This window comes from Symphodus melops, assembly GCF_947650265.1.
Source record: "Symphodus melops genome assembly, chromosome: 22".
Lineage (NCBI taxonomy): Eukaryota > Metazoa > Chordata > Actinopteri > Labriformes > Labridae > Symphodus > Symphodus melops.
The window spans coordinates 17,175,949-17,186,817 of record NC_136712.1 but is presented as its reverse complement, the minus strand read 5'-3'; the positions used below and the strand labels follow the sequence as shown (position 1 = coordinate 17,186,817).

General features: G+C 40.5%; 2 protein-coding genes across 2 annotated transcripts in view; both read left to right on the top strand.

The window, feature by feature from the left end:
* LOC306818103 (serine/threonine-protein phosphatase 6 regulatory subunit 2-like) overlaps positions 1-10,869 on the top strand; it is a gene marked incomplete at its 3' end in the record, with an annotated part of 58,110 nt that overhangs the window by 28,165 nt on the left and 19,076 nt on the right. The window lies entirely within an intron of this gene.
* On the top strand, positions 321-10,868 carry LOC306817825 (chloride anion exchanger-like). Its single transcript, XM_079335025.1, has 19 exons — positions 321-1,893; positions 2,027-2,166; positions 3,167-3,277; positions 3,373-3,533; positions 3,633-3,797; positions 4,747-4,899; positions 5,294-5,376; positions 6,029-6,176; positions 6,384-6,497; positions 6,608-6,685; positions 6,810-6,905; positions 7,528-7,634; positions 8,141-8,210; positions 8,394-8,486; positions 8,584-8,679; positions 8,774-8,989; positions 9,173-9,227; positions 9,309-9,442; positions 10,369-10,868. Exons 1-19 carry the CDS (start codon positions 1,766-1,768, stop codon positions 10,387-10,389), a joined length of 2,169 nt encoding a protein of 722 aa, XP_079191151.1. The 5' UTR covers positions 321-1,765; the 3' UTR covers positions 10,390-10,868.

Sequence of the window (10,869 nt, the reverse complement as noted above, 5' to 3'; positions counted from 1 at the left end):
TTCTTGCTTCTGCTAATTGTTTTGTATCAAGGTCCAAACTGCAAATTGTTTAAATCTGATTGGCTGAAAAATTATCAGAAACTAGGGTTCCTATTTTCCATCGAGGAGTTGGTGTTGGGTCCTGAGGCGAGACCAGATGAGAAACAGTCATCGCCCCGGCTGGGACCCCCCCAGTCCAAAAAGTCTGGACACACCCCTGGAGACAGATCAGGCAATAACACCAAGGACTTTACTGTTGACTCTTATTGATCTGTGGAAGCCAATTCCTCCCAAGCCTCCTTTTGTGATATTAGCAGGTAGCATGATAGAAATAGCATTCGTTATTTTGATGCAATTCACACGTGGGAATGTGTGGCTGTGAACTGTGTTCCTGTTTGCCATGTTCTCAAACCTACCTCAGTAATTCAGTTAGACAATATACTTGTGTTTAAGGAGAATCGTGTAAATTTCACGAATGACAACTTCCCTTTTCAGCACAGGACATCAGCTCATAATGATACACGTGCAGTCATTTATTTATGTTTACCTCTTCATATATACTCCCTGTAAAATCAATCAAGCCACTGAGTTTTATACATATAGCACCAAACTCTACAGTAGCACCTTTTTTTATCAATCATCAATCAGTCTTTATTTGTATAGCGCCACACAGCAAATGTTATCTCAAATGTTACGAAAGAGCAGGTGACAGAGTTCCCTCATTGTCATATTACAAAGACCAATTATTAATCCATCATGAGCACTAAGCAACATTTCATTACAGTGAAAACACTTCCTGAAAGAGGCAGAAAACTCGACTCATGATTAACAGCCGTCTGCTGAAAGTCTGTCGGGTTTGTAAAGTAGAGAAAAGGGAGAAGGACAGGGACAGAACAAAGTGCAACAATGAAAAAGATTTATAGCTGTAATGTCAGTAATAGTGGTAAAGTTGTAACATGTACACATTTGTCATAACTGTTTTTGTATTGTTTCATGTATTTCCCAGTATTTAAGACACAATTCTCCCCTGGGAGACAAATAAAGAAACTTTGACCTTGGAAAATCTGATACTGTAGATTATGACAATACGATGGATTACTACATGATATAATACGTTACCATCCGATACGAAACATCCAGATACAATGCACGTTATTGTGTCGTGTCTTGGAAAAAAACAAAAACAAAACACAACAACATAAACTGCACATGAAACAGAGAGTATTGCACAATATCTGCAGACAACACAGCAAAGATATGAAAGATAAGGAAATGTGAAAACCCCATGAGGCCATTACACAACTGCATTACAGACCTTTAAGATTTTTAATAGACTTGGGTACAAAAGAATAAAGAATTCAGTTTCATTTTAACATCATTTTGAGTTTTTAAACATAGAATACAAAAGATGAGGTATTTCAGAGTCCCAGTCTGTTTGCAATGTCTGAGGAAAATAATCTACTTGTGTACTTTATGAATAGAAAAGTTACGAGACTTCACTGAAGTTTAGTAAACAGTTCTGTCTTTGGGAATTCCTCACATCAATATTCTCTAGTCTGAGATCTACCCATGAAAAAAAGAGGACATGTCATCATGAGGAATCATAAATCTGTTGGTTGATGATTTACAGAGGTAAGACACCGTGATAAGATTGATCTCGGATCATAGACTGGATAAAAACAGACCAATGCTGCTCGTGAACACGTCGGGCAGGAATCTATCATCTTCAGCTCACAACTTTTCAGTCACACTGGGATTCAGTTCAGCTGACACCTGAGGTGAAAGGATGGCGACTTCACGGAAACAGTATGCTGTGGCCAGACCTCTTTACTCTGAGGACTCCTTCTATGAAGATCACAAGAAAGTCTTCAGGAAGCGTAAAACCCCACTGGACCATGCCAAAGAGTTTCTGACGTAGGTGAAGCCAGAGTTTCTCAAATCATGAACACACGATTTGATTTGAACTCAAAACTTGTCTGTATCATTTTTATCCTCGCATAGTAACTGTTGCATTCTGTGAATTTTTTGCTGCTTGTGTTAAACGCAGTTGTGATTCAAAACGTGCCAAGAATGTGGCTCTCTCTTTTCTGCCCATCATTGGCTGGATGAGGATCTACAGAGTTAGAGAGTGGCTGCTGGGAGATGTGGTCTCTGGGATCAGCACTGGAATGGTGGCCATCATGCAAGGTGAGGCCTGAGTCCTTCTAATGTTGGTGCATTTAAGCATCTGAAACCCACTAAAGAGGGAATAACTTTTAAATTAGATACGTGTGCTGAATTCAAGACGTGTTTTTATGTTGTATGTTTATTGTATACTTTTGGGTATGAATAAAATAAAGTAACTTGAACCCGAGCCGTTACTAGATTGTTCTGTTAGAAATGTTAGTTGCAACTTGTAAACGCAACAGTCAAACATGGCCCCTCCTATATCTGCATGTTATTTCATTGGATAGTTCCAATGGAAGTCCATCATCCACCTTTCATCTGCTGCAACTTTGCACGTTTCTCTTTGGAAAAATTGTTCATAACGTTGTTCCATAAGTGGTGCAGCTTTCACCGAGGCCTCTACCCTTACACTTAAACTGTGCTGTATGATAATTACAGGAGTTGCATGGTCTGGATTATTGCCGTATCCTTAAACTGTAAATAGTTGACTTACAGGAAAGCTTGTAAAACACTGTCGCTGAATGCATGGTCAGATTCTTGTATTAGACAGCTTCTTACCCACATTGCTAGCTTCTCTCTGAACTGTTTGTCTTTTATGTACTTCTATTTGTCGCAGGTGAAAATCTGGTCATTTATAAATTAATTGTCCAATGAGAGATATTTTTGATGAAAAAACATCCATCACAGCCTCCGTTCTGCCAACGCCAACCTCCTGTCTCCCCCACTCAGAACCGAGCACCGAACCTGGGGGGACAGAGTCTTCTTCATAGTCACCCCCTTCACCCCCCACACACATTAAAAACTTCCCTTACTCGTCAAACAAACGAGCTTTCCATGTATGACTGTGACATTTAGTCTGTGTATATGTACCTTGATGTTGTTATTTGTAATGTGGCATTGTCTGTTGTTTGTCCTTATTGCTTCGTCCTCTTGGTACAGTGTCTTTAAGTTTAATATAAAGTGCTCAAACATGTAATTTATTATTATGAATATAGGCTTCTTTTTTTGGTGTCTCCCTCAGGACTGGCCTTCTCTCTACTGGCCTCGCTGCCTCCAAGCTACGGCCTCTACACAGCTTTCTTCCCTGTACTTACATACTTTTTTCTGGGTACTTCAAGACACATATCTGTAGGTATGTAAGGTAAACCTTATCGTTTATCAACAAGATGAGGTAAGATCAGATGTGTATGGCTTATCTGAGTCTTCCACACATCCACTGTTATTCAGGAGCCTTCCCGGTCCTGAGTCTGATGGTGGGAGATGTTGTGACCCGCTTAGTCCCAGAGGACGGACCAGCTGCCAACATCACCGGCTTCTACAATCTGACCATGGACCAGCAGAGAGTCCTTGTGGCCTCCTCTGTCACCTTTCTAACGGGGATTTTCCAGGTAGATAATAATGTATAACCATACCATACCAAATCAGTCACTTCAGTAGAAAGTGTTCAACCCAAGCGTCTTTGCTCTTATCATTTCTGTCCCGAGCAGCTTGCCATGGGTCTTCTCCAGGTGGGCTTTATTGTTGTGTACCTGTCCGACACTCTGGTCTCTGGCTTCACCACAGCAGCTGCTGTCCACATCCTGGTGTCCCAGCTCAAGTTTGTGTTCAACCTACATGTCCCGGGCCTCAGTGGGCCACTCGCCCTCATTTATGTAAGTCAAGATTATCCAAGCAGCAGCCTCTAGTGTGAAAAAAAAAAGAAGCGAATGCAGAAGTTCAATAAACTGCAGTACCTCAAGTGTCCACTTGTGTCTGGCTCCAAAAGCTTAGAAGACTCAAACAAACAAACATGTTTACAGCACAGCATAAAACACAATGTTGGTTCTGAATAGTTAATGTCTGTCTGCACAGAGGACTTTTTGGTTTTATGAAGGATACGTTTTATTCTTAACTAGAGGGAGTGGCTGATCTGGCTGCATGTTGTAGCTGTTTGCCAGTAGAGTCTTAAGCCCTTTGGTTATTACATCATTACTGTGGTATGAAGTCGGTCGAATCAAAAATATTCCAGTAGAAAACAGACTTTGTGAGATGTGTGATTTGGACAAAGTTCAAACTGAGTCCCATTTTCTTTTGCATTGAATAAAATATAGTTATCTAAGAGACATTTATGAGGTAGCTCGTCAAATACCTGAAATATTGGGGCAGACAGATGTGCAGAAACTAGAAGTGGAAAGTTTGATGTGTTGAAGCTTGCTAATCTTCTTTCAAAGGTTTAGAAAAAAAGACAGGATGTTCTGTTTGATTAGTTTGACTTTTGGTTTCTCTTTTTGTTTCTTGACAGTGAGTATAGTCGACCTCATTTAAGCCCGTGCAGGCTGGGCACATAAATCTATGTGTAACATGAAAATAAAATAAAAACTTCAAACTACACTTTTGAGCAGCTAACAGTTTGTCTCTTTTGAAAAAGTTGGCAACATGACGTCTAAGGAGCATAAGTAAGAGGAAGCTCGTAAAGACACCATCAGACAGTAGCCTGACTCAGTTTTATTATACGGCCATTTTATGATTTTGATATCCTGGTTTTCTCTTTCAGACGTGTAACTGAATGATACTCGTCACATTCAGTCAGATCGAATCAGATCATTTGTTTCCCCTGCACAGACGCTGGAGAAGATCTTTGTCCAGATCACCTCCACCAACATCTGTGACCTGGTGATGTCCATCGTGATCATGGTGGTGGTGTTTATTGTGAAGGAGCTGAATGACAGATACAAAGCCAAGCTGCCTGTTCCCATTCCCATAGAGGTCATCGTGGTGAGAAAAACCATAGAAGAAGAAGCTCCACCTACAAAATATATCATATTTAGCCTACTGCTAACACACTTTAAGTGGGTTTTAATTTTCTTCGTCCAAAGTTGTGAAAACAGTCAATGATTTGTGTGTTCGATAAAGATCTCAGACATTTCTTTAGAATTAAATATTGCACACTAAAAACTACTCTGAATCAGAATCGGTACATTTACACATACAAGGAATTGGCCTTGGTGTACTGGTGCAAAATCAGGTGGCTAAAACAAGATGATTCAACCGTCTAACCTTAAGCAAATCCTTTTGAACAGCAATGACTAAAAACACATTCATCAATCACATTAAGAATTTATCAATAGGCCTTCCTACAAACCTGAACTGTCTTCTCTTTTTCACACAGACGATCATAGCTTGTGGTGTGTCCTACGGCTTCAACTTTCAGAAGAGATTTGGTGTTGCAATTGTTGGTAAAATGGTCAGTGGGTGAGTTTGAATCTGAATTTCCCTCGGGATCAATAAAGTATCTATCTATCTATCTATCTATCTTTAGAGTTTGTTATATGTAAAAAGCAAGCTCACTTTCGCTTTGTCATGGAGGACCATGTATTGTATGGCTTTTAGGGCGTTTTCACAGCTAACCTGTTTGGTTCTGTTAAAACGAACTCGAGTATGTTTACCAAGTTGTCAATCAAACCCTGGTGCGGACCAAACAGCCATACTGAGACCGCTAGAAAGAGGAGATCTTGGTCCGCTTTTTATTTGTATTAAACGTGAAACGACCTGGATTGGACCCGATACTGCAGGAAGCAGTCGTGGGCCCGTTTAATTCGTCATTGCTGAACATATGTTAAAGACCACAGGCAGACCTGATGCATCCTTAGAAACAATGTTGAGCACTGTGTGGTACACGAGGATTAAAGTGGACCTTCTCCTGAACTGTCTTCATGAGCACCTTTGGCAAACCCAGTACATCAAAGTTTGAACTCGAGCTGCAGTTGCTTCTCATTTTCAAACTGTAACTTTGAAAAAGCTGTCTCCTAAAATGAGTGGAGTAGAAAGCATTTTAAACTGGAAACACTCAAGTGAGGTACAAGTACCTGGAAATGTCGTTTAAAGGTGGGATGTACTTTCTCAGGTACGAGTCTCCCATCGCGCCAAACATCGAAGTCTTCCAGGAGAGCGCTGCGGAGGCTTTTCCTGTAGCCATCGTGGGGTTTGCTGTTGCCTTTTCTGTGGCCAAAGTCTACTCCATTAAACATAATTACACCATAGATGGAAACCAGGTGAGTTGTATACTCTGAAAGAGGAAAAGGAGTTAATTTTTTACTGGAATTATATAAGAGCAACAATCATAACTTCAATTCGGAAGATATAAAGTTTAATATCTTATTGCTTTTGTCTCAAGGTTACATGTGAAGGTTTTATGTGCATTAAAAGGGAAGCCTTTGGTTGTTAGGGGAGATAACTTAACTTTCATTGTTGCTTTGCAGGAGCTTATTGCATTCGGGGTTAGTAACATATTCGGTGCAAGCTTCAGGTCTTTTGCTGCCAGCACTGCCCTCTCCAGGACGGCCGTGCAGGAGAGCTCAGGAGGAAAAACACAGGTTGGTGAATTAGAAATGTGACAAGCTGCTTTGCAATTGTTTTGTTATCACGTGATGTTCCTACATTAGCTTGTTGATATGACATATTAACTTTTTATTAACATATTCAGATTGCGGGGCTGATCTCAGCCTTGATGGCGATGATTGTAACTGTCGCGCTTGGCTTCCTGTTGGAGCCGCTTCCCAGGGTGAGACACCCCTCTGTTGGATGAGAGAATTTGTTTATCATATGAAGCTTTGTGTGAAAGTAGACCTTCATACCTAAAAGTGTTCTTCTTTCTTCATACCAATCATTTTCTGACTTCCCCTCAGTCTGTCCTCGGAGCCCTGGTCATCGTGAACCTGAAGGGCATGCTGATGCAGTTCAGAGAGATCCCATACCTGTGGAGGAGGGACAAGACTGAATGTGTAGGTGTTCCAAACTCTTTAGTCTTCACTGCAAAGACTAATGCCTTGTCCACATGTAGGCGGGTACTTTTTTAAACTGAGGTTTTCCTCCTGTTTAAAAAAAAATAACCCTGTGCACAGAAGCTCAGCTCCCAAAAGTATCTTTGTCCAAATGAAATGTTATGTCTGTCATGAGCACACCAAGTCAAACATGATTTCCACGTCATGCTAATGTTGTCTCACCTTTCCTCTGCAATGAACATTTCATCGTAGAAAGTTGCCTCTGCCCGTCAACACAGTGGGAGCACTCGTTTGTTTACTTCTGCTATCGCAGCAGCACAATGACGTCAAACTGAGAAGAAACCAGCAAACACTATGATGTGATTTTCCCGTCTACAGAGTATCTGTAAATCTTCACCCTGGAAGACTTTATCCTAAAGGGGCGTTTTTAGTGAACTAAAACACAGCTGCTGTAAAAAAAAAAATAAGAAAAAAAAAAAAGGCCAAAATGCAAAGAAAAAAATTAGGTAACATCAAAATTGAAAAAAAAAAAGTGCCTACGTGTGGACTAGGCTGAAGATTACATAATAATTCACTGGTCAGTTCGCTCCCCAAGTGTTTAAGCTCAGCTGTTTGTCTGCAGGTGGTGTGGGTGGGAACTTGTCTGGGTGCCATCCTGCTGGGACTGGACATCGGTCTGGCTGTGGGTTTAGGGATCGAGCTGCTGACTGTCGTCTTCAGGACCCAATTGTAACAACACAACCCACGACACCTGATATATGATACATGCAAAATGACTGTAAAAAGGAAATAATGGCAGTGTTATGTAAATACTGTCGAAATAAGAAATACTGTAGTAGTAATTATGCAATATGCAGCCAAAACAAATCAGGAAAAGACAGGTGTGCAATGTGTCCATCAAAAACTTAAAGGCAAACGTTTGGCCTGATGGAGGTCCAGCAACGAAATCTTACAGATAAACATGTAAGTTAGACGATGTGTGGGAGTTTGAAGTATTATAGTAGCAAAGCAGGCTAACTGGTATTTTTTGCTAATAAACTTTTCAAGCACAGCCTGAGAGACAAAGTCCAGGGAACATCAGACTTCTTGAAAGTTCTGTAGTCGTAGTAAAATGGATGTTTTTAGTGCTGAAATCTCGATCTGAGATCCAAAAAAAAGTCGTTAACGTTTTAAAATGAACTTTACCATCACAGCATCCTCTCTTAGACCTGCACACAACATTCATGTCTTTGTAGCCCCCGCTGTTCTGTCCTGGCCAACATCTCAGGGACCGACCTCTACAGAGATCACAAAGATTTCCTAAATGTAAGTACGCATGCTTAATGTTTCCTTTTAGCTTGTGGAGTTGTTTGTTTTAATGGAGCAATATGAAACTCTGACACCTAATGTTTAAAACTGGCACTGCAGTCCAAATCCAAAACACTGGAGTGAATTCAGTCACTACAGCTCTCACGGATTGCTCCTTTACCATCTTACCCCTCTTTTCAGACATTCGAACCACAGGGAGTAAAAATCTTCAGGATACCCTCGCCTATCTACTTCGCCAACATTGACTTCTTCAAAGACAAACTGATAGAAGCTGTATGTATGATGAGCCGTGACTTCACTACTGTATGCCTCAGTTCCCCTTTTATGTAGACAATACATGAGTCTGAACATGATGACTTGCTTGTTGCAGGTTGGGTTTAACCCTTTGAAGGTTTTTCGGAAAAGAAACAAGGCTCTCAGGAAAATCAAGGCCCTGCAGCAGAAAGGGGATGTAAACATTACAGAGGTGAGACTGTGAGTTTCAGTTAGACGTCTGTACCAGTGAGAGCTTCAAAGTCTTCTTCCTGGACCTGTACGCCTCCTTTTCTTCTGTCAAACAGAAAGGCTTGAGGGATTTATTCTCCCACACGACCGACGAGTCGAAGACGGAGGAGTTGGATCTGACCTCTGATCTCAAAGCTCGACCTTCGAAAATCTGCTGGAACGCAGAGCTGCCCGCAAACATCCGTGTGCCCAGAGTGGACGTCCACAGTGTGATCCTGGACTTCTCTGCCGTCTCCTTCATGGACATCTCGGCACTGAAGGGACTCAAAACGGTACACAGTTATTCATGTGGCACCAAAAATTCACAATCACGTGTCCTTGAGATAATTAAATCTAATTTTTCAAAATAAAGAAAAATTATTAACAAGATCTGAAGGGAGGGTTTTTTTTAAGAATATGTTTGAATAAAAAAAGGTTACATTTTTCTTTCTGAAGCTTTTTTTTTTTCTCAACAGGCGCTCAAAGAGTTCATCCATATTGACATTGATGTTTACATCGCCTCTTGTGACAGTGAGTTTCATCTTTATTCATTGAATCCGTCGTAACAGTTAAAACATAAAGAAACAAACACGCTCTCCTGTGTGATGACAGTGTACGTCCTGGAGAAACTACACAGCTGCTTGTTCTTCGATGATGAGATTCAGACCTCCATGTTCTTCCCGACCGTTCATGACGCCATGCTGCATGTGCTTGAAAAACACGATGACATCAGAAAAGACTGCGTGGTAAGAAGAACTCTTTTTACACCAAAATACAACAAACCATAAATCAGAAACATGAACTGGTTACACATCACAACCTGACGAGAAAGCTTTTTAAAAATGAAATGAGACATTCAGACACGCAGCAGGGTCGACTATCTACGGTGAGCTGAAAGGGACAAATAGCATGAGCTTAATCACTGTTAAAAACATTCATTATTCCTACAAAAATGTTGAATTTAAATTAATTTATTAAAGCGTGACTAAACTTATGTTATGTTTTTTTGCTGTTCATTACCTCTGATATTTTCAACAGTTCTCAAAGCCAGAGAAATCCTTCATTTATTTTATTTTTTTTAAGATTTATTTTTGGCCTTTATGCCTTTATTATAGAGGGAGGAAAGTGGACAGAGTCGGAAATCAGGGAGAGAGAGCAGGGAGAGACATGCGGGAAATGGGCCACGGGCCGGACGCGAACCCGGGCCGCCCGCGCGAGGACTGAGCCTCAATACATGGGATCGCGCGCACTGCCACTGCGCCACCGGCGACCCCGAAATCCTTCATTTATTAACGGGACCGCCAAGACAGACACACACGTCAATTCATTGGTGTAAGGAGAATAACAGGGAGAATCACTCCCATGATTTCCCGCCAGCTTCGACATCATCTATTATGCCACCTAGTGGCGAGATTGACACACCGTGTGTTCTAACCTTTTCTTAATTGTGATGAACTACTTAATGCTGACAGCTTTATTTTGAAGTTTTACTTATTTTCCTCAAACTGAAAACGTTTGAGGAAAAAATTTATTCAGAAAATAAAAAACATTTCAATCCTCTGGATACAACAGAAGCAGCACCAGACTTGTAGTTCTGCCGTCCAGCCGTCATAATACTTCACAACCATTGTGACTTTTACAGCTCTAACACAGATTTTTTTCTTTCCAACAGGTAAAAGACACACCTCTTTAAATGAGCGACAGCCTCAACAGGAAGAAACATCCTGAAAATACAAGTCAACAAGTCCTCACTCATGTGATGTTAAATATTCTGTAAGGTTATAACCTTGTGTTTTTACAACAAAATAATATTTGTACACACATTCAGAGTTTTAAAACTTTTTTTTTTATCTGCTAAGTGTCCTCTCAAGAGCATCATGTGATTTTTTATAAATGATTGAATCTTTTGTTTTTTTTCTGGAATTGTTACTGTCGTTTCCGATCCCTGTTTTTGATGACCGTGATACAAAGCGTTTTTTATAGGTCACATATTAATCTCCTTTTCATCAAGTTTAAAGAAGTCTCAGGTGAAGTTACTCTGATGTATTTGATCATATAAACCTCTATTTTGTTTCTGTAGCTTTAAATGCAAATTAGCTGTAAAATGTTGCTTTTAGTTATCTTCAGAACAAACCAGGTGCTTGTCATATTAAAACAAAGATGAGAAGCAGAT

Excerpts from the sequence above, each read along its gene's own strand:
- LOC306817825 (XM_079335025.1), top strand. The coding sequence starts at position 1,766 with ATGGCGACTTCACGGAAACAGTATGCTGTGGCCAGACCTCTTTACTCT. Across the intron at positions 2,167-3,166 it reads AATGGTGGCCATCATGCAAG|GACTGGCCTTCTCTCTACTG; the intron begins GTGAGGCCTGAG and ends TGTCTCCCTCAG. Across the intron at positions 3,798-4,746 it reads GGCCACTCGCCCTCATTTAT|ACGCTGGAGAAGATCTTTGT; the intron begins GTAAGTCAAGAT and ends TCCCCTGCACAG.